The following is a 23650-nucleotide window of genomic DNA, read 5'->3' as shown; positions in this document are numbered from 1 at the left end:
AATCTTCTTGCCTTAGGCTCATGAGTAATGAGGACTTATATATAGGATATGTATAAGTAATGAGGATATATATATGTGTGTGTGTGTGTGTGTGTGTGTGTGTGTATGTATATATAGGATTATAGGCACCCACCACTGTACTCAGCTAATTTTTTTTTAATTTTTTTGTAGAGACTGTTGCTCAGTATGGTCTTGAACTCCTGGCTTCAGGAGATCCTCTTGCCTTACCCTCCCAAAGTACTGGGATTACAGACTTCAGCCTTTGCACTTGGCCTCAGTCTTAAATCATGAGATAACTATTGTTAGTTGGGGTAGTTTTTGTATTTTTTAATGCTTATATTAATATGCACATATCAACACCTGCCAAGAGACCTTTTTGTTTTATCTTGTGGTTACATAATGAGGTTTTTGCATTGTTCCTCTTTGCATTGTTCTGCCACTTGCTTTTATCACTTAATTCAGGGACAGCACTCCCCCCAACACATGAGTGCCTGTGTCTTTTTACAGGCCTCACTGTCCTCCACTGGGTGGCTGTCCCATGGTTTTTTCAACCATTCCCCTCATGGTGGCTATTCAAGGTCGTCTTTGCTGTTATAAACAATGACACGTAGAAGACGCATACCTGTGTTTACTAACTTGAACTTTGATTTCCATTTCTAGTGCAGTGATGGAGTCATGTGGTACCTTTTACATTTCAGCTGGTACCATCAGAATATTTTACCTTGACTTTTACAGCCTGGAGACTCCAGAGTCAGTCCCTTGTGTTTGGTTCTGGGTTCTAGTGCTTTCTTTGTGACTTTGAGCACATTGCCTGTCTCTTTGGGCACAGACTCTTTGTGTAGCGGGGATGGTGCCCCTCCTGGGGCGGTGGGAGAGTTAATGAGAGAGAAACATGCTGTTTCAGGCTCGTGGCAGCACTATTCATATGCGCTGGTTATTCTTGTGGTTGTTGTAATACTGATGGATTCTTAAATTGTTTCTCATTTTTGTCCCTAAAATAACCCAGTGAAGACTACCGCTATGCACTTCATTCTTACCACAAATCTAGGAGGCAGGAGCTATGATCATTCTCATGCTACAGATTAGGAAACTAAAGCTAAGAATTTACCCATGGTCTTGCCGCTAAAAAATGAATGTGTCTCCAAGGACACTGTCCTCAGAAGACAAAGCTGTGGGTGCCTCTACTTACATGTTTCCCCCAGTTCCTCCTCCCTGTCTTCCTCCACTCTCTGTCTCACTGCTCTGGCCACCAAACAGCAGTCCAAGCAGTAGATTCTTCTAGAAGGCAGACCTAATGACAGATGTCTCCTATGTCCAAGCCCCCGGTGCTGGTGCTGGAGACCAAATGCCCGCTCTCTACAGCTGGCTCTGCCAGCTCCTGCTCACCCCCCATCCCCTGCTCTTTCCTCCTGTGAACCTCTGGGCTTGTGGCTTCTTCTCCCGAGCGTGGTGTTGCCTCTGTGGCAGGTCATGGCCACCTTTCCTGTCTGTTTGGATAGGCATCCCTGTCATGTTGCCCCTTGACCCAATGCCCAGCGTGGGGCCGGCACCAGGAGGCCTCCCAGGTTCCCAGTGGCTGGGAAGGACATGTGGCTGATCTAGGGAGACGGCAGACATGATAGATCCCCGTGTCCCCAACCCTGAGCTTGGCACCCTGTCAGGTCCCAAGGCTCAGGTGTTGTCAGGGTGTGTAGCTGCCCACTGATTTGGCACGGGGGGGAACAGGAGCCAGGAGGAGGCAGGTAGCTGGACTGATCTTTCTGTGTGTGATCTATGGCCTCTGGGGGTGATGCCCTGAGGGAAAAGAGAGTGGGACAGTGGATACAGGCCATGTGCCAGCCAGGCCACCTGAGATCTGTGGCCTCCCCCTCTGAGCTGCGGCCTACGCGTCTCGCCTTACGTGGGCCCAGCGAGACGCCAGTGAGGCGCCACACTGGGAAGCAGGTCTGTGTGGTCTTTTTGATGTTTGTGCTGTGCAGGCAGGTCTGGTGGAAGGGAGGCCAGGGTTGAATCTGCCCGACTCTGTGGTCTCCATCAGGTCTTGGAGTTGTGTGACCTTCCACGTTCTCTTCCCATCACAGCTGAAACGCTCGCGTGAGACTGAGGTCCAGCTGAAGCCCCTGGTGGAGAAGAACAAGCGAATGAGCAAGAAGAATGAGGATCTGCTGCAGAGCATCCAGAGGATGGAGGAGAAGGTCAAGAACCTCACGAGGGAAAACGTGGAAATGGTGAGCGGGGCCGCCCCCCAAGCCCAGCCCTGCCTCTTGGCTCTGCCCTGGATCCTCCAGCCCGAAACTCCTGGCCACAGGCTCTGAGGGCCACCTGAAGGCCACCTAGGAGGCCTTAGGGGCCTGTGCTGTGTCCACTGTCTCACTCTCCTTTCCCTCAGCACTTGTCCAGGACTCCCCTGTCCACTCCTCTAGAATGGGCTGTGCTGTGGGCAGCTGTGCCTGGAGCAGTCAGGTCACTATGACTGTGATTAAGGAATCTCTTGTTCTCTCTGATCCTCTTTTTCTTCTTCTATAACATGGGAATGAAAATATCAACATGCAGGATTATGAGCAGGATGAAATGATGGCATCAAAGGCCTCGTGGGACACGGGGCTCATAGTGGGCAGTCAGCTGGGGAAGCAGTGACACTGCTGCTGTGGGTGCTTCACGTAAGGGGTTTTTATCTCCAGCCAGGATGACTGGCCTCTGTGGTCAGGGCGGGTGTCTCAGAGTTGATAGTTTATACTCCTTTACCGCTGAGAAGACCAAAGGGCTGAGAGCACTGCCCTGCTCTGTGCCATCCGGGTGCCAGTGTGAGCCTGTAATCACTGCTTTGGGGAGTCCTCTCCTCCCTGCCTTCCCCTCCAAGCTCTCAAAGCTCATTTCAGAGTCATCTTCCACCCCAGACCCTACCCACCCCTTCCTCTCAGCAGTGCACACAGCCAGCCCTGACTACTCCTCCCTCTGGGGGGCAGGCAGCTGTCTTCCCTTCCCTCCTCCCAAGCTCCTTCCACCCCACACTCCCGAGCCCCCGTCCACTGCAGTCCCTGACGGGCGCTGTTGAGGGACCTCCCTGCAGTGCGCTCCTCCCCTGCTGCAGAAGGAGAAGCTGTCGGCCCAGGTGTCTCTGAAGCGGCACACCTCCTTGAACGATCTCAGCCTAACAAGGGATGAGCAGGAGATCGAGTTCCTGAGGCTGCAGGTGCTGGAGCAGCAGCATGTCATCGACGACCTGTCACTGGTGCGTCTGCTCGGCTGGCGGGACCAATCTGGGCATGAGGGGTGCCATGTGACAAGAACAGGCATTGGGGCTCTGGGCAATGCTGATAAACTACGCCAGGATCAGGCAGAACTGACCTTGGCATTTGCCAGGTCATCTTGGAGCACATTCCTGCTTCCTCTGCCGTGGGGCTGCCTCGGCTTCCTTTAAAGGAGATCACTGGTGCCCAGGGACGGTTTCCATGGCTACTCTTTTTCTCATAGCTTCTCCCTGGTTTGCTGTGCTTAGAAAGCAGCCTCAGTTTTAGGAACTGGTCTTCTGGTCTTTACAGAGCGTGCACAGTCTGTCTCTGTGAAGGCTCTGATTGTCTTTCCAGCTTAGCAGCTGCAGATCATGACCTAAACCTGTAATGAGACTAGAATTTGCAGAGCTTACTAAGGCTGTGTGTATTTCCTAGATGTCTATGTGGGGTGTGCACCTGTTAAGGGGGAGTAAGCGTGCCCTTAGTAGGTGATCAGAATATCCAGAGAGTTCTGGAGCTCTCTGTGAAGGGAGCTTAGGCACCAGCCTCGGAACACCTGCAGTGGATCTTAGGCGCAGGGTGTGGTCTCCTTGCCCAAGAAGGGGTTGATGATCCATACTTGAGTCTTCGAAGAGTAGAGAAGCCAGGAATCAAAGTTCTAGAAAGCCTTTGATGGTAATTGTCACATTCACTTTGCCTGCCTCTGTCTCTCTCTCCCTCTTTAAATCCCCTTCCCTTCCTCTCTCCCTCCCTCTCTCCCACCTTTCTCTCTATAGGTTCTTCCATTCTTTTTTCCACCTATCTGTGCATGCATTTGTCCATCCATCTTTGCTCCATTACATAAAAGATATGATGCAACTTAAGATGAAAAAATATAACCAGTAAAATGACAATAAAATCAGAAGAATCATAAACCAAATCAAGACTAGGGGATAAAAAGATAGCAGTGTCAGTCAGGAGCAGGAAGAGAAGACCACAGGCAGCAGGAACAGGAAGAGAAGACCACAGGCAGCGGCCACACCATGTCTGTCCCTGCTGACATGAGAGGAGGATGTGACTAGGAAGAGGAGCACTCCCTGGGTTTAGGGAGCAAAATGCTGCTGCTCCTGCTGCTGTGCTGATGGTCTTTTTGCTGCAGTAACCACCAGGTGCCCACAATCTCTTGTTTCTTCCTTCCTACTAGCTCCACGTAGCAAAGGAAGAAACTGATGATTTAAAAAATGGAGGGCAGTGCCCACAGCTGAGTGGGTAGGGCGCCAGCCACATACACCAAGGCTAGCGGGTTCAAACCCAGCCTGGGCCAGCTAAAGCACCAATGGCAACTGCAACCACAAAAAAATAAGGGCATTGTGGTGGGCACCTGTAGTCCCAGCTACTTGGGAGGTTGAGGCAAGAGAATCGCTTAGGCCCAAGAGTTTGGGGTTGCTGTGAGCTGTGCCACAGTGCTCTACCCAGGGCGACATGGTGAGACTCTATTTCAAAACAAAACAAACTAACAAACAAACAAAAAATGAAGGAGTGACCTGGCCAGAAGGAGCCCAGGGGATTTGGCCCCAGCTCTGTCTGCGCAGGAAGAACCTGCTAAGGCCAGTAGAGCAAATGTTCAGTCATCTCTGCTTAGTGCTTTTTACAGCTTCCAGCCCCCAAAGAAGACAGGCTTGAGTTTTATGGCTCTGGCAAGTCTTGGGAATTTTTCCATAAAGTAGAGGTTCAGTCAAGGACCTGAGTAAATGGTGCAACTCTGTAGCTTTCGGTCCTGGGTACTTAGAGCTGAGAGTCACCCAGGCCTGGGGTAGACAGTAGGTGCAGCAGTGTCATGAGCTGCTTCCTTTGAGAACCATTTGCGTTGGGTGGTGTGATGTGAGGCTGGCTGGGGACACCAACAGTTGTATCTCCTTCTAGGAGAAAGAACGGCTGTTACACTGCTCCAAGAGGTATCGAGGGAAAAGTATGAAGCCACCCAAGGTAAGCCTGGGACAGTGTAGCTGCCTGCTTTGCAGCTGTATCCCGTGTCTGCAGGGCAGGTCATTCACTGCAGGGGGTGTTTTATAGAGGGGCCCTGTGCTCAGAGACACAGGCAGCTCTGCATGTCTGATGATGAAAAACCTGCTGCCACCGTCTCTCAAAGCAACATAAAATATGGCATGTAATATGATCTGGTTATTGTAATTTATTCATGGAAAACTTACCGATGAATTCTGTATTTAGGCTTCAAGTATTCATCCAAAATTAAAAACATAAATACTTGCAGTTCTTGAAGGATTTAACACTCTGGCTTGGTTTATATCATCTAACATCCTATTCTGAAAAAAATTCAGGAGCATCGTAGGTTTTTTTTGAGTCATGCAGAACTGTGGGGTTTTGTTTTGTTTTGTTTTCCTTAAATTTAGTTTTGTCCATTTCTTAGTAATAGTGTTGGAATGTCCTGGTAGGGAGTGTGTAGAGCTGGGTTTGTTAAATGCAAATGCCTTCAGGGACCAAGCTGGACTGCAAAAGAGCAAATAGGAGTAGGTACAAAAAAGGGCATAGTTTGCCTTGAAACCTGTGAACCTGTTTTTCAGTTCATGAAGACATGGGCCTCTTTACCTTTTTATTATATCAAATATTCTACCCAATTCATTTTTTGAGAATTATGTGGTTATAAAGGAATACTTTTTATCTATAAGTGAAACAGCTGTGCACATGTGATGGTGAGTGGCAATGGTATATGACCTGGGTATTAGAGTGTAGTAGGGAATGGTGGGGACTGTGGCAAACGGGGTCCTGAATCTTTATTGCTATAAATAGATGTCTTAGGTGGTGTCATATACTCCAGTCTTTAAAAGAGGTGTTAATTCTTAATGTGTTAGTTTTCTAGGGCTGCCTTAACACAGTACCACTAAAGGGTGACTCAGAACAACAAAAATTTATCATTAAATTTTTAACGAACAATTTATCACACTTCATTAGGGTGTCAATATGGCCTTGCTCTCTCCTAAAACCTGTAGGGGTGTAGGAGACTGAGCATCAGGCTTGTAAGAGCATCACCGGTTCTTGAGGGAGGCACTGGGAACAGGACAATCTCCGAGCTGGGAGCTGGCATGGAGATGTTTTGCAGCCCGGAGACAAGCCCTCAAGCAACTGCATGCGTTAATGAGATAAGATCAGTGGCCAGTTAGCAAGCAGGTCTTATACTTTGAACATTTGTGGTGCAACAGGGTGGAAGTCAAGCCTGTAGGGAAAGAGCACAGGTAGCTCAGGTTTGTGGGCCCCCCACACCTGTTGTATACTATTTAAATAAAAGGCCACAACGGAGGTTACTCGGGGCTTCCCTGCACCTATGGCATCGGTTCTCAACCCGTCATGACCCACAGGAACTGTAATAAAGGACCATGGCATTAGGAAGGTTGAGAACCACTGACCTATGGGAAGTCCACCTCTTGCAAGCATTTTACTTTTATCCGTGTCCCGACTGTTTTATTCAAGTGATGACGGGGTGCCACAGTGGCACCAACATGGGGGAATCCTTCCTTGCCTCTTCCTAGCTTCTAGTGGTTTCCCAGCAATCTCTTTTTTTAATTTTTTTTATTGTTGGGACAGTGTCACTTTGTCACCTCGGTAGAGTACTGAGGCATCATCATAACTAATAGCAACCTCCAACTTTCAGGTTTGAGCAGTCTTTTTGCCTCAGCCTTCCAAGTAACTGGGACTATGGATGCCCACTGCAGCACCCAACTAGTTTTTATGTTTTTAGTAGAGACAGAGTCTTGCCCTTGGTCAGGCTGGTCCTGAGCTGCTGAGCTCAAGCAGTCCACCTATCTCAGCCTCCCAAATGCTAGGATTATGAGCATGAGCCACCGTACCCGGCAGTCTAGCAATTGTTGTGTCCTTGGTCTGTAAGCTGTTAACTCCCATGTCTGGCTTCACTATCATGTGAGATTCTACCCGTGTGTCTCAATGCCTTCACATGGCTGACTTCTTATAAGGACATTGCTCATACTGGATGAGGAGGCCACCCTACTCCAGGGTGACCTATGAGAATTTAACTGATTGTATCTATAATGACCCTGTTTCCAGATAATGTCACATTCTGAGGTGCCAGAGTTAGGATTTCAACCTATCTTTCTTGGGAGGTGGGGTGGGGAAACAGTTCAGTCCCTAACACCTGTGTTATATAAACATCTAAGGATTTTAAATGTCAGTGCTCATGTCTATAGTACTGTGGTCCCAATACAGGTTAAGTGTTCTTCATCCAAAGGTGAAATTCTAAATCCTTCCAAATCCAAAAGGTTTGAGTGCCGACATGACACCACCAGTGGTAACTTCCACCCCAGACGTCATGTGACAGCTCACAGTAAAAGTTAAAACTTTGTTTCACACACAAAATTATTACAGATATTATATGAAATAATTTCAGGCTATGTGCATAATGTGTATATGAAACATAAATGACTCTTGTGTTTAGACTTGGGCCTTATCCCCAAGATAACGTCAGTCTGGGTGTGCCAATAGTCCAAAATCCAAAAGTATCCAAAATCTGAAACACTTATCCCATCCAAGTACTAACCAGGCCCAACCCTGCTTAGCTCAAAATCTGAAACACTTCTGGTCCCAAGCATTTCAGATAAAGGATACTCGCCCTGTAAAATATGTATCTGTGAGCCAAATAAAATATATCTGGAGAGATATTTGGTTCATAAGCTGCCCCCTAGTGGCCTGTGGTACAGCATTTAGGTTAATGCTGCTAATAGCACTCCAGGCTCATTTTAATATGTCCTGGATCTTCGGATGAGGGGTTATCTCTTGTCTGATTTAATTCTCATAGCGACCCTATGAAGTTGGTGTAATTTTTCCTATTGTACAGTTAGAAGAAACATTCAGACATAAAATATAGAAATAAGTCAAATAAAAAGTAACTTGACAAGGCTGAGGTTCAAACTCAGGCCTGGGACTCTAGGGCCAAAGCTTTTCCCCATAAGCCAAGTTGAACGAGGTGCATAACTTTGCATCCTGAAAAATGGGAAGTGATCTGGGAAGAGCTTGTTTATATTTAAATGTATACTTCTTTGGAAGAGATACAACCACATTATAGAATACATGGGGAATCAAAAGTGATATCAAAATTACCTGCAGCACCTCCCTGGCACAGTGCATTCCCCAGCTGTGACTTAGAACACAGTCTGCACCTGACATTTTTATTTGATAAGAACTGCAAGCATTTATCCATGTTCAGTGCTGTCATCTGTAATATAAATTGTTAGGATTACATAGTCCTCTAAGTAGATGGGTCATAAATGTGTTTACCATTCTGCAGCTGCGGGCGTGTTGTGAATGATTCTGCAGTGGACGTGTGTCTGCTTGTGCTGGCAGCGCCTCCTGGGCCAGCTCTGTTTTATTCCCTGATTGTTGAAGATTTCATTAGTGACTGTACTCTTACTTACTTAGCCTTTCTCCTATTGTTGGACTTTCTGCTTTTTGTCCAGACAGCTATGTTAATAGTCTGAATAACAACCAGAAGCAGGTTCCCACAATTTGAAATGTGGACCTGAGGGTGGGAAGGCCTCCCACCTGCTGCCTCGTGGAGGAGTCGTGTCATTTTGCACAGCTGCCTGTTGTGTGTGAGTGCCATTCTCACCATGGGACAGGTGTTTAAGGAGCACACAACTAAAGGCTATACAGTCTGTCCCATTAACTGGATGTACTGTGACATTCTATACCTCATAAAGTTTCCACGTGGGTTTTTTTGGGGGAGGGAGGGATTTTTTTTGTTTTTTCTTTAGAGACAGAGTCTCACTTTATTGCCCTTGGTAGAGTGCCATGGAGTCACAGCTCACAGCAACCTCCAACTCCTGGGCTTAGGCGATTCTCCTGCCTCAGCCTCCCAAGTAGCTGGGGCTACAGGTGTCCACCACAACACTCAGCCATTTTTTGTTGCAGTTTGGCCGGGGCCAGGTTTGAACCCGCCACCCTTGGTATATGAGGCCGAGGCCCTACTCACTGAGCCACAGGCACCGCCCTCCACGTGGGTTTTTGAGAAACCCACTGGTGAGCCATGATTTTATTTTTCATATCTTTTCAGAATGCTGTAATAAAGAAAAACAGACTTCTTTCCCCCCCTTTCCTCTGATTTTTGAATGTGTTTATGGGAACTATGCAAAGGGGCAGCCCTGAGTTGTGATTGGCTCCACCTGCCTCTATAGCAGGTGAGGACAGAGCTGTCTGTTCTGCCCACTGTGTCCTGTTCCCTACCAGGCACAGAGTGGGTGTCCCTGAATGGTGACTGACTGAAGAAGTGAATTGTCTTTACTGGAAAAAATGCATTTGCATGATACTGGACTGTCCCAGTGTCAGTCACTTTAATGAGAATAGTTCAAGGCCACTAGAAAGCCAGTTTGGAGATTTGCGCAGGAATTTTCCTGAGCTGGTTCAGGGTCTTTCTCACTCCCTGTTTTCTGGACCCACCAGCAAGCATCTGTTCTTTTTTCTCAAGGCGCAGTGAGAACCTGAACCTTGAGAAAGGTCCAGTTTTTCTCCCATGCTCCTGCTTAGCCCCAGCATTGCATGATGCGGGTCCATTGGAATTGATCCTGGGATCCATCAGGGGCCCGAGTGTGTTCTTTAATCCCCAGGTGCCTTCTGTGCCCACGTGGCTTCCTCTTCTTCTCTACCACAGGCCACAGGCATTCAGAATACTCAGCCCTCTGTACCATGGGTCCCACAGCCAGGGATTCAGTCAACAGGGGATCAAAAATATTTGGAAAAAACGTTTGGCTGTGTCTGTACTCAACATGCATAGGCTTTCCCCCCTTTCACTATTCCCTAAAGAACAACACGGTGTAACAACCACACTCATGCATTGCTCAAGGTGGGAGTTCTGAGAAGTGTGTCCTTGGGCGATTCCGTCCTCACGAGAACGACACTTGTGCAAACCTAGATGGTCTAGTCTGCTCCGCTCCCAGGCTGTGAGGTTCTGGGTTACAAGCCTAGACAGCATGTTACCATACTGACTACTGAGGGCAAGTGTAGCACAGGGGGAAGCATTTGTGTATTTGAATCTGTCTGAAAGTAGGAAAGGGACAGTGAAGTACAGTTATAACTTTATAGGACCACTGTCATATATGGGCTCTGTTGTTGACTGAGACATCAGTATCCAGTGCACGACTGTGTTTATGTGGCATTTACATCCTATTCAGTGCAACCTTGTAAGTAATCTAGAGATTAAAGTGCATGCAGGTTATGTCCAAATGCCATTTTATATAAGGGACCTGAGGGTCTTGGCATGGAGCTCCTAGAAGCAGCCCCTTAGGGAGATGGCTGAGCTTCTCTTTCCCCTTAAACGCTTCTGATGCTGTCTGTCCTTTATGTACACCAGTGCTTTGCCGCTTTGTCCAGGGCTTTCCTCAGCAGAATATTGTGGTGAATGCATGGAAGATTCCAGAGTTTCCCAGAAGTCTGACAGAACCATCCCTGCTTTCTGGCTCCTGACTCTCTTTTGGAAGGACCCTAGCAACCTCTCTGGACTCCCTGAGGGAGAGCGCCTATGGGTCCACCCATCCCCAGGTTATGGAAGGTGGAGCTGACTATCGATGGTCTCTGTCCCAGGGACCCTGCCAGGGTGGCATGGGCTCATATCAGCCCCTGGGAGGGGCTGCTGGAGAAGGACCCTGATTGGTTCCTTAGGCCCTGTCCCAGAAGGCTGGGGAGGGGGCTTGCTCTGCAGGTCTGCTGTCAGGGCCTAACCCTCACAGGAGCCCCAGTCATGGGTGTTGAGTCATGTTGTAAGATACTAAAACTTGCACAGAAGTTGTATCTTACTGGAATACTGAGGCTATGAACAATAGCTAAAAATTAGTACAGTTTGCTCACCTGCCTTGGTTGAAAGTGAAATTGGGAATCTCAGGTGAGGCTGAAAACTCGTAACTTCATGCAGTAGGGGCGTCAGGCCCAGCTACCAGCCGTGTGGCACTGGGAAAATTATTTTGACTCTTGGAGCCTTGGTTTCTGATTATGTCCCTGAGACCAGGCAAGCTTCTGGTTCTTTGCGTGGTAGGTGATTAGAGAATTATAGCTTCTTGCTCTCCCTTTATCTCAGCACAATAGCTCTTCTTTGAAGGGCTGTTAAATGCATATTCCCAGGCCCTTCTTCTCCCCCCCGCCATTTGTGTCATTTTTCTCAGAGGTAGTCTCAGGTAGTAGTGAGGTAAGACCAGAGTAGCTTCTGCAGGGAGGGTTGGGGGCTGTGCTGGGAAATATCAAAGCCCTGTCAGAGGAACAGGCCCTATCTTGGGCTGATATGTCTATAACATGTCTCTTCCTCCCTGAAAAACCCTAGGTCTGCTGTGGCCAAACCCAGGTCTGGCAGGTCTCTGTGGTCAGTGGCTCTTGCATCCATTCTGACACAATGCGTAGAACTTATCTGAACTTGACCCTGCCCCCAGAGGCAAGCCTGGCTTTTAGAGGGAAGGATGGAGCACAGGCGGCTGTCCCCAGAGCAGAAGTGGCTCTGCGGTGCCTCTGCCTGGCTGGGATGCCCAAGTGCTTCTCCTCCTGTGCAGGGAGCCACAGATCTCTGTGCCTTCCCCTGAGGTTCTTTGTAGTTGCCCTTATTCCTAGACATCCCTGCCCTAGGCTGTCATCAGCTGGGTCCCTGAGGGCTGGATCTGTCCTGGGCCCTCCAGCTGCTCACAGCTATCAGTGTAGGGGTCTTAGTGGCTGAATGCAGCCTGCTCACTTCTTGTCCCGTATGTCACAGGGCTCCCCTCAATGGTGTGCAACTGTGGGCACTTTGCTGGAAAGGATGAGGACGGTTCCCTCCTGGCTCAGCAGTGTCCCCATCCTCACCCCTCCACAATAAATAACCATCACGACTCATTCTGTGCAGCTTTGTTTGGAGGTAGAGAGGACCCTGGTGGCAGGACTTTGTGCCAAGCTAGCCAGGTAAGTAGCCCAGCTCCACCCAGAAGGCTCTGGGTGCTGCTTCATGTCCCACCTACTGAGTGACAACAAGGGCTGAAAGTCAGTACAGTTTGCTCACGTGCCTTGGTTGAAAGTAGGACCGGGAATCTTGGATGAGGCTGAGAACTTATAGTGGACCCAGCCAGGGCTGGAGGCCCCTTAGTAAAGGGCTCTGAAAGGATTTATGCCCTGGAGATAGGACACTGGGACAATATAAAGACACAGGGCTGTGCTCTGGGCCTCACCCAGCAGCTCAGTGGCACCAGCACATCGTAGACGGTGCCTTTCTGCACCTGGGGAAGCCCCACCAGCTGCCAGGCAGTGAGAGGAGGCTGCAGCTGGCATGGGTGGGAGCAAAGCTCAGGAGCCTGACCGGGCTGCAGGAGTCACTGAGAGCACCTTGTCCAGAGTGCCAAAGACCCCAGACTTTGGAATAGACCAGAAGTTATGGCGGTTTGGGGCAATTCAGTCCCAGTTCTGTAGGCTCCTGGTCCTCCTGCCTGGTCTCAGGAAGAGGAAGAGCTGCAGCGAAGGCTCCAGACAGCAGCTCCCCACCCCCGGCCACTGGCTTTCTCAGTGATCTCCACCCCAGGGCTTGGGCCTCATCCCTTTTGCTGGGAATGTGGAAATAACTCCTGGCTGTTCCTCTGCTTCCAGCGCCTCCTCTCCCCTCCACAGCTGGGAGATGGCCTCTTTGAGGCACAGTGTGAGCCTGCTACCTTCTTCCTAAAGGCCCTCTGTGGGCTCCCAGTTTCTTGAGGGCCCCTCCACTGGGCTCTGTGGGTCCCTGGGGCCAGTGCTGCGTACCCTCTGCCTTCGGCCTGCCCGCCCACTCGGGCTCCTCTTCAGGGGAGCACCATTCACCTCCTCTGCTTGGTGCCTCTGGCTCCTTCAGGACTTGGCGGAGCTGTCACCATTTCCTCCAGGCCTGTGGCACCTCCCGGCTGGGCTGGTTGTACCTTCTCTGGGCTCCTCAGCTCTGTGCTCCTCTGTCCTGGCATGTGGTGTAGCACCTTGTCCCAGTCCCTTTCTACACCAGCTTCCACAGAGGCTCAGCTCAGAAAGAGCTCAGAGGATGCTGTGGCTGAAAAGAGGAGTGATGGGGCTGCCTGGGAGGTGGACGGGGAGCCATGCAGGCCCTTGGCAGCCACAGGAGCAGGGCTGGGGCCGGCACTTGTGTCTGATGCCCAGGTCTCCAATCTGGCTGGGAAAAACCAAAGGAGGTTGTCAGCAGACATCCTGCCTCATCGGAGCTGGCTTAGGGCCTGGGGCTGCCCGTGTTGCTGAGGGCTCAGTGGTGAAGGATGAGGAAGTGATGCCCTCAGTCCTGCCTGCCCCCTCCCCTCAGGCCACTGTCTGTGACCATCTGCTTTGACGGAGGAGGCTGTCAGGTGACAGGGCAGAGAGCCTCTGGGTAGAGATAGGAGTCTGAGTATGTCTGAGAGCCAGCTGGTTTATGCAAAGCCTAGAATCCCTAAGGCCCAGGCAGCTGTTGCACCTGCTAACACTTACCGGGCAAAGGCTGTCCTTGGTTTCTTTTGAGGTTCCAGGTGTAGAAGCTAGCCTTTTGGCTTGTCACAGAACTCAGGAGTTTGTAGGTGGCTTGATTTCTAGGACTGTCTCCCAACCCTAGTGAGCTGAGATTTTTTTTCTGTTTTTGGGTCAAAAACTCAAAGTCACTTAAGCAAGGTAAGAAATTTATAGAGCTGTCTCTATAGACATTTATAGAAATGTCTAGGGGGCTCGCCTTAGGGATGGCTACCTCCAGACTACTCTCGTGCTATTGCCAGAAACCCACCTGTCTCTCAGCTCTGGTTTCCAGTGGGCTAGCTTCTTTCCCAAGCAGACTTTCCCTGTGTGGTGGCCCAAGTGTCTGTAGCAGCTACAGGCTGGCATTATGTAATACTTGCCTAGCAACTGTGGTAAGAGCCAGTGGTAAGAGCCAGTCTGTCCTAATAGTTCCAGCCAAAGTCCCTTGTCTGGTGTTCCTTGACTCAGCTGGGTCAGAGGCCTATTCTTGGACCATTTCCAGCCCTGGCTGTGTGGCACCTCTTTTGCAAACATGACTTAAGGGGTTAGTTAACTCTAAATGAAACACATCTGATGGGTATTTTAAAAGGGATAGCACATCATGCATAGTTGAAGTTGAATATATGTATGAATTCAGCTGTATATGTGTATTTCTTTTAAGAGTTATCCATTGCCTTTGATTTTGCTTTGGTATCTGTCAAAGGACCAAAGATCTTTTACCTTTTTTTTCTTTAGAGACAGAACCTCAAGCTGTTGCCCTGGGTAGTGTCACAGCTCATAGCAACCCCCAACTCCTGGGCTCAAGCGATTCTCCTGCCTCTGCTTCCCAAGTAGCTGGGACTACAGGCATTTGCCGCAACGCCTGGCTATTTTTTTTTGGTTGCAGCCATCATTGTTTGGCGGGCCCAGGCTGGATTCAAACCCACCAGCTCAGGTGTATGTGGCTGGCACCTTAGCCGCTTGAGCCACAGGTACCGAGCCAGATCTTTTACTTTTTATGGGAAAATCTGTCCATTCTGTTCAATATGAAAGTTTTTGCTTTTGATGTTATGCCTGTGACACTTCTGCAAAAAATGCAAGACTGTCATAGAGTCTAGGCAGGGGCACCTGAAGGCTTTGATCTAGTTCAAAATTTACAGATTTCCATTGAATAATGGCTTGTTTCAGTCTGTAAAATGGTTAAACAAAGGCTGATGAAATGATTACAGAGAAACCAGAAAGTTTGGCAAGTCCAGGGTGTACCTGGTGTGGTCAAGGAGCAGCAGGGAAATTCCCAAATATGCAAGCATAGAGGCAGTGCCTCAGCTCTAGCTCTGGTCCTGAAGGAGATGACTCTCACTGTGTTACTGTTGCTAGGAACCTGCAATTGTCCAGGGACCCACGGCCTATGCAGTGATGTTGACAACAGGCTCAAGGAGGTTAGGGTCCCAGAGGAAGGTCCCCAGAGAATAAACTGGCTCAGAGGCTGTCATCTGTGATGAAGACACTGCAGCCCCATCCAGGAAACCAGCTCCTCGGCCATGGCCAGCATGGCCAGCATCTGGGACCTGTCGTGAGCTGGCAACTCTTTCATTGAAGGTGCCTCCGGGGTGTTTCTGACCTCAGGAGTCTGAAGCCTTAGGAATAGTGGCTGGCGTGGTAGAGGAAGGGACCTGGCCTGGGTAAAGAACTAATGCTTTTTCTAGGACTGGACAAAGTCTTGAAAATTGACACCAGTCACGTGGCTTTGGGCTAAGCCTGTGTGCAGTGGCTAGCACCTGTGGCCATCTTGCCGCCATGGAGTATGTACTCTTTGTGCTGTATTTCTCCTTCTTCCTCTGTCTCTGTGCCCTGGTGTGCCTCTACTTCTCCGGCTGCCAAGAGATGACATACAAGCACCAAGGTAAGCAGCTGGCTCTGGAGGCCTCGTTTGAGGTCCTGGACAGTTCCCAGCTGTGTTCTGATGCTCGTGCATGTGACCGGTGATACTGTTTGAAATGATACAGAGATGAGAAGAGAAAAGGCTGAGAAGGGCTGCATCCAGTGGGAGGGACATTTAGGGGCATCTCCTGCTTTCCTGTCTGTCCCATTTGACCTGCTAAGAAAGAAAGAGTACCTCCCTAGATTCAAGTGTGCGTGAGAAGAAGTGTTGGCTTATCGTTCATTTTTGCCAAAACTGGATTTTAAGCTCTGGATTAGTTTATAGAAAGGCATCAGCAAGGCAAGGCTTTGATTGTAAGGAAATTTGGAGGTCAAAGGGATGAGCCCTTTTTACATAGCAGTCTTATTAGAATGAGCTAAGGGTACAAACTATGCTCCTGAGAATCTTTTGTTAGGAAATGCCCAGGGCATCTTAGAGTAATTGAGACCTGACAGTTTCTTTCTTTCTTTCTTTTTTTTTTTTTGGACAAAGTATCAATTTTATGAGGAAACAAAAGCATTATCTACAAATCGATTATGAGATAAGTGTACTCATTACCACCACTCCTAGTAAAGTTGAAGATCTTAGCTAGTACAATTATGATAACTCAAAAATCCCAATAGTTTGTAAAAAAAAAAATACAAATTTCATTACTTCTGAGTTACCAAAAACAATAGAAAAATTCAGCAATATAGCTAACTTCAAAATAACTATACAAAAATCAGTTATATTCCTATATAAAAAAGAATTCCAAAATAATATTAGAAAAAGAAAGATAGCATTGTATCAGCAACTAAAATAGAAAGTACCTATCAATATAGCTTTAACAAGAGCTGTGCAATTTTTTTTAATACATAATCATTTACTACTTGTTTGTTACAGAATACACAAGACAAAATACAAATAGCAAACAAATTGCTTTTCCTTATTATGTTTTTACCAAAGTCTAAAAAAAAAATAGACGACTAATATATATAAATAAATAAATAATTTCTAAAAAAAAAAGTGTCAAGTGTGAAAGAAACTGTCAGGTCTTTTTTTTTTTTTTTTTTTTTTGAGACCTCACAGTTTCTTTCACACTTGACATTGTTTTTAAAGGCTCTATGTGCCAAGCATGAGCAGAAATGGCATTTCTAGGGGATTCTCTTCTCAGCCCATGGTAAGCAGGTGTTTAATTATTTCCCATATGTTTGGAAAACATGGTGTAAAACAAATTGCATTGTCTTCAAAGAAGAGTGTCACCTGTTTCCACTTTAAATATGAAAGTGGCTTTCCCTGCTTTTTATTGACAGAGGTGTCTGTATAGGCTCTGTATATGTAGAACATGATCACGTAAACTAACCCTTAAAGCAGCAGACTAACCCAGCTATAGTCATAAAAGCCAGGGGAGGGGATGTGGATCTGGGAGGCTCCTTGCTGCTGTGGAAACCGCATCTACCAGTGGATGGTCAAGTGTAGGAATGTATCCTAAATCTTTTAGAAAGTACATGACCTAGCACCTCCCAGTAGTCACAGCAGCAAACACAGACCTGTCCCCAGAGACCTTGCAATTAGCAGTGTTTACAAGAAATAAGGTCAGCTGAGCAGCTGCCCAGAAAAATGTGGAACCTGGACTTGGGGGTGAACCAAGTTTGTGCAGAAAGAGCTTCAAATGCTCTTTCAATGTTGCCAGGGTGTCATAACTATGGGGACTCTGTTGCCATCAGATGTCACTCACTATCTCTGCTTTCTGGAGACTATTGGGAGAGTTTGTGATACCTGAAGTCAAGTATCTGGAGGGGAGATTTACACATATAATTGTCTCCAACCTCTGCCAGGAGAGAAGTGCCATTGGCAAAGGATTCCTCATTTCTGCCTGTTAGACTCCCCTGGGGAGTGTGGCCGGGCAACGCTCAGCTGATGTGGGAATGAATGGAAAGGATGTTGTGTGCAAACCTGAAATAGTGGGTGAATTACCCGGTTGGCCTCAGGTTCATTAACAGAGACATGTTTGTGAGCACTCACGTAATGGCCAACGTTTCTGTTCTGGGTCCTGGGCACCCATGGGACCAAATGGGGTCAAACCCCTGCCTTCATGGAGCCTCCATTCTGGGGGGAGGATGGGACCAGCAGTAAACATACGGCAGCGTGCGCCTTCTGTGAGGTGGTGATGATGCTGTGGGGAGACCACAGGGAGGAGACTGAAGGGTCTGGGGTGGGGCCAGGTGGGGCACAGGCACAGTGGTCACGGAGGCCCTTTATCACATGGTCATATTTGTGCCAAGGCCAGGAGGAAGTGAGGGAGAGGCTGTGCTGATGCTGGAGGAGCATCTGGTTAGCGCAAAGGGCCAGTCACAGGTGCATATAAGGCATAAGGAGGAGGGGAGAAGGGGAGGCCACAGTGATGGAGCAGGTCCTCGGGGCTAGGTGGGCCGTGAGGAACCTATGCAGGTGCTTTCATTTGGGCATGGAGAGCCCTTTGAGTGAGGAGCAACATGACATAATTTTTGTTATAGAATAGTTGCTATGGCTACCAGGTTACAGACCAGGGCAAGAGCAGGCAGAGGGACAGGGCAGGAGCAGATGGAACAGTGGGAGAGATTTAGTGAGAGGTGACAGTGGATCAAGATGGAGATGCCAATTGGTGGAGGGGGTGAGAGAGCTGGATTCTGGGCTGAAGGTGGAGCTGGGGGGGTTCCTGGGTTGGGGGGTGTAGATTTGGGAGAGTGAGAAGGGCAGGGAGGCCGCCTGGGTTTGGTACCTGAGCAACTGAAAGATTGGAACTATTGATCACAGACTGTATTGTGGAAGGCACAGGTTTTGGGGGTGTTTGGCTTGCCCATAGGACCCCAAGGGACCATTGGGAACCCAGCCAATATAGAATCTGCAATTCAGGGGAGAGGTCTCTGCCCTGTACAAACGAGAATGGAATGTAAGGGGAAAACAGTGCCCAGAAAGATGCCAAATGCAAGAACATTCTGGGTGACACACAATGGTGGGTGCCTCCCCCACAGCGTCTTTAGGTACTCTGTCAGGTGACAGATGTCTCTCCCGTCTCCTTCCCTCCTGATGTCTGAGTGATTTCCCACTCATGTTATTAGTTGTGGTACCAGTCAGGGTTTGCTCACATTTGTAGAGACGAGCTAGCGGGCACACATGGGCTTAAACACCCAGGGTGTGGGTTGCCCTCAGCATGTGGGGTACCCCCTGCTTCCTTGAGTGGTTGGAGAGGGTAGAGAAGCTACATTCTGGGTGAGCCAGTGAGAGCCTGGGGCTGGGTTTTTAGAATTTGGCTATGATGCCTCCTTTGTGGTTGGAAAAGCATTCATTGATTCTAAGAACAAATAAAAATTTTTCTTAAGAGCTATTGGGGGGGGTATAAACCAATGTTCCTAAAACAAGGAACATTGATCTGGTGATTGTCAGTTGATGTCTGTAGCCTCCAAGAGATGTAAGCTCTTTGGGCAGGGACCATGCTTGGTTTTAATCCTTTTGCCTCCTCTAGGCCGAACCCAGTGTCTGACTTCGAGAAGGTGCTCAGCCAGTGTTTGCTAACTAAATGGATGAATGAATGAATGACACTCCATATTTTTTGATATTTGGAGTGGGAGAAGTGGTAGGAAGGGTAGACTGGCACACATTAAAATTACCTCTGAATCTGAGTGGGTGTCCGTAAAGATCTCTTATGCTGTGCCTATTAATTTTATAAATGTCCCCAGTTTTCTGCCATCAGTAGTTAAATAAAAGTTGCCTTTTAGAGTAGGTCTGATGAGGACCTGGCCATGCACTTGCCCTCCTAGTCAGAGACCTGGGGCCAGTGCATGGCCTCTACTTCTTGAAGCTTTTGCCTGTTTCTGGTGTCCAGATTCATCCAGATTCTTCTCTTGGAACTAAACATCTGCCTTGCCCCACCCCCTTCTCCTTAGTACAGTAAGCATGCTCCTTCTTGAGTGTGGCCGAGTGCCAGGCCCCTCACTGGGCAGTGCTCACAGGTAAGGTAGGGGAGTGTATGTGTCCATTTACTGGAGAAGGGAATCAATGATTTCCTGGCACTCAAAGGAGCTAAGTGATTTGTGTGGGTCAGCAGCCTGAGAGCCTGCACCCAGAGTCCCGACTAGCTCGCTCCCCCCCCGTAAGACTGGCGCTCAGCCACCATCGCCTGTCCTACCCAGTTACACAGCACCCAGCCATGTCGTGGTATTCCAGTTGTGGTCCCCTGCACTGGTGTGCTGATGACAAGGCTGGGGGACTCTGGTGTTCCTCACTGTGTTGCTAATGTCATGAAAATTTATATTTTACAGAAGCATGTTGTGGAGACATTTTTTGGATTTGATGAGGAGTCTGTGGACTCAGAAACATTGTCAGAAACATCCTACAACACAGACAGGACAGACAGAACCCCAGCCACTCCTGAAGAAGACTTGGACGATGTAAGCAAAGCAGTGGGGTGCAGGAGCTCCCCACCTGTGGTTTCAGCCCCAGGCTACCCATTCCCACCAGTGGATTAGCCACATGATAGTCTCAGGAAGGGAGTCCTCCCCTCCTGTGGGCTCAGAGATGGCAGTAGGGACAGCCTGTGGGGCCCTTTCTTTCCCTAGCACTGATGTCCTGGCCAAGGATGTCTGTGCCTGCCCAGGTCAAGCTGAGCCACTGACATGTGATGCCTGGTGTTACTTGGTGTTACATTTGCAGTTAGAACTGCTGTGTGGGGGGCTTGCCTGTGTCCATTTGTGTGTACTACTCTCTTTGACAATAGAGATAAAGCATCATTATAGGAGAAAATCCAAGTAGTCCTGAAACGTGTAAAGGTGAAGGTGAAACGCATGTGAAGTCTGATCCCCCAAGGTTACTGCCTCCCCTTTCCTGGGTGTCTGTGGCCTTCCAGGTACATGAGCACCTCCAGTGGAGCAGCCGGTGGCCTAGTGTGAAGAGCCCCTCTTCCTCTCTCACCCCTCCCCAGGCTCATTCCCCTCAGAAGCCAAATAAAACCTCAGGCAGACTGTGGGTTTCTAGACCTTCCAGTGACAGGAAAGTCACATTTCATTGATTTTCTGAACTCTAGGCTTCGTTCCATACAAACCTTCTCCTTCCTCCCTGCTGCTGGGGTCTGCATCAAGCTCAGCTGCTGTTTCCCTCCCTGTTCCTCTAGCCCAGGCATCCTCAAACTACAGCCCATGGGCCACATGTGGCCCACCTAGGAGATTTATCCGGCCTACCGAGTGTTTTTGCCGCCGCTACCTGTCCTGCTTAGCAGCTGACTCGTCCCGGGGCCCACAGTCTGGCCCTCCAACAGTCTGAGGGACAGTGAACTGGCCCCCTGTTTAAAAAGTTTGAGGACCCCTGCCTAGCCCTCCCTGCTGCAAGCCTCTGTTGGCTTTTGTTCAGGGCCTAGAGAGGAGCCTGGGTAGAAAGGGTGTAGGGTGGGTTTGCTGGGGGCAGCTGGACCTTGGGGTGATGCCCTCTGGCTGGGATGGGGGATGGTGCTCTTCTCTGGGTTTCCACAGGCTCCCCTTGTGGGACCACTTTCTGTAGCTTCCTGGAGGAGCATGGGCATTGCCTTCCCTGGCACTCCCACATATCCCAAGACTCTGGGTGCTTAGCCTCCCATAGACCCCTGGCTGGGTCCTCCCCCCTTTGCTGGTAGTCTTCTCTGTGGAGCCTTCTAGAAGGCCTTCCAGGTTGGTTTCCTCTCCTGGGTTCATTATGCATGTGCTGTGGGCATGGGCACATCTGACCCCAAGCCAGTCTTCCTCTTTGTTCTGCTACCTTGTGTCACGACTCCAAGGGATGCAAGTCACCTCTCTTAAGAAGTGGCCCTGACATCCCTTCTCATGCTTGGAGATAAACACACTGCCCCCACCCCCATCAGCCCACCAGCCTTAGCCACATGCTGGCTGGAGGGGCCTCGCCCATGCTGGAGACAAAAAACAGCCCAGTGACATCTGAGGCGGGCCTGGACTGGCCCCCAGCAGCCAGGGTGTCGTTCTCAGCCACAGCACCAAGTCTCATTCTCACATCCTATTACAGTGACCAGCCAGACGCAGGTTTTACATCTGCATTTTTCCAGCTGCTGGTACATGGAAGACATCTTTCTGCTTCGGAATCTGTGGTTTTTCACGTGGCTGCACATTAGCCCTTTAACAGTTCCTTCTGGAGCACCTACGTTTGGGTCTTCACGCCTGTGAGCGGGGTGCCCCTGCCCTTTCTGTATCTGCGTCTTCCTGTGCTTCTGTGTCTGCTTCCATAGAATGGACTCCCAGGACAAGGGGTGCTGGGCGGAGGGGCTGCCCATCATAGTGGAGCCTTCACTTCTGGAGCTGGGCTGTGCAGCTCTGCTACCTGCTGCACAAGACCCAGTGATTCCTGAGAAGAGTGGCGTCTCCTCCCAGCAGCCCTTCACTCCAGAGTCCTCATTTTTTCCTGGCAGCAAAAGGCCCCTTAAGCATTCACTGGCAGCATTCACGAGGGGTGGGCATCTGATTTGGCCATGTCCACTCTGCACACAAAGACCCAGGAAGTCACACACTTGATTATTTGTTTTCTTCTCTGTTATGTTAAGACCACAGCCCGGGAAGAGGCTGACCTGCGCTTCTGCCAGCTGACCAGGGAGTACCAGGCCCTGCAGCGAGCCTACGCCCTGCTCCAGGAGCAGGTGGGGGGCACACTGGATGCTGAGAGGGAGGCCCGGGTAAGTGCTGCAGCCTCGGGGTGGGCAGGGCTGGAGGAAAGTGAGGTGGTGTCGACCCTTCCAGAGGTGGAATTCTGTCACAGCCCCTGCCTTTGACACTGGACTCACCAGAGTCTCCACTGTGGTGGTGTTCCAGAACTCTCTCTCCATTCTCGGTGTGACCACAGAAGCTCTGGGGCATCCGGCTGCCAGAAGAAATGATGGTGCTGTCTGACTAGCCCCTGCTGTCTGTGCCATCTACTCACAAGAAAGCATGCTTCCAGGACCCACAGCTGGGTGTGAGGCCACAGGCTCGGCCACCTGGCAGGCATTAGACTCACCTCCCTGCAGGGCTGAGACTCCCCAGCCCAGACATCGCTGTGGAACATCTGGGGACTCTCATGGAGCTCTCAGCCTGAAAGGCAAGCCCCCTAAGTCTAGGCCTCACTAACCCTCGTGCTAGGCTGAGCTCTGGCTCCTGGAAACTTCCACCCACTGGCCCTTTCCCCTTTGGGAGTCATGTGGACTAGGACCGCCTGGCCCTTCCTCTTGGGAGCACACCCATGTACCAGTGCTTTCCTGTGTCCCATCCATGTCTCATTTCCCCAGTGGCCCCCGTAGGCAGAAGAGATTAACCCCATCTTCTGAATGAGGAAACTAAGACTTGGAAAAAACTAAGAAACTTGCCCCAGAACACCCAGACAGTACCTAACAGAGCTGGGAGTTAGAGCCGGTTTCTCTGACTTCAAGTCTGTGCTTTCTCAGAGCACCGTTTGGGAACTGTGCAAGGGGTAGATTTGTTGGCCTTAAAGGAGACGTTCCAGAATTGGGCGTGGTGCTGCAAACCTCTCTCCCAGGCAGATGCAGAGAGGAGAGGCCACTCCTGTGCAGAGTTTACAGGGGATGGTAGCAGCCCTGTGTGTGTGGTGGGAGTAGGAGAAATGGGTGAGGCTACTCGAGAAAGAAGCTTCTGTGCCAGGAGGAAAGGGTCGGCTTTTATCCTCTAGGAGGGAAAGGAGGGAAACCATCAGGCTTTGTTTGGGCTGAATTGTCTTTGATATTTTAAATTGTTCTACTTGCTAACATTTAAAAGTCAAGAGTAATCACAGAGAAACCCAGATTCCGGACTTCACTTGAAATGTGGCCCCACCAGCTCCCTCTCCCCAGTGGCAGCTTGGGGCTGCTGCGGAGTGGCGAGTGGCGGTGTTCCCAAGGTGGCCACGTGCCTGCAGGGGCAGCTCCACTGCTCCCTGTGGTCCCACAACCCACTTGTTTTCCTTATTCAAGTGACTTCCAGGTGCAGTCTTTCAGTTTTCAGCTCTGCTGTTGGTGATGCAAGCCCCTCCCAGAGGCCTGAGTGGGTGTGTACGGTGCAGGCCCCTCCCCCGTGCTGAGAGGCTGAGGGGG

General features: G+C 49.6%; 1 protein-coding gene across 2 annotated transcripts in view; it reads left to right on the top strand.

The window, feature by feature from the left end:
- JAKMIP1 (janus kinase and microtubule interacting protein 1) overlaps window positions 1-23650 on the top strand; it is an 85124-nt gene that overhangs the window by 31782 nt on the left and 29692 nt on the right. For both annotated transcript variants that reach the window (XM_023519305.1, XM_012811632.1), the window contains 5 exons: window positions 2082-2228; window positions 3092-3232; window positions 5136-5198; window positions 19878-20006; window positions 22136-22264. In XM_023519305.1, coding sequence (XP_023375073.1) covers window positions 2082-2228; window positions 3092-3232; window positions 5136-5198; window positions 19878-20006; window positions 22136-22264 — 609 coding nt within the window. The remainder of the gene's footprint in view (window positions 1-2081; window positions 2229-3091; window positions 3233-5135; window positions 5199-19877; window positions 20007-22135; window positions 22265-23650) is intronic.

Source organism: Otolemur garnettii, unplaced genomic scaffold (assembly GCF_000181295.1).
Source record: "Otolemur garnettii isolate 467f Iridium unplaced genomic scaffold, OtoGar3 scaffold00171, whole genome shotgun sequence".
NCBI lineage: Eukaryota > Metazoa > Chordata > Mammalia > Primates > Galagidae > Otolemur > Otolemur garnettii.
Note: the sequence above shows the minus strand (reverse complement) of the source record. Positions and strands in the feature narration are given on the sequence as shown.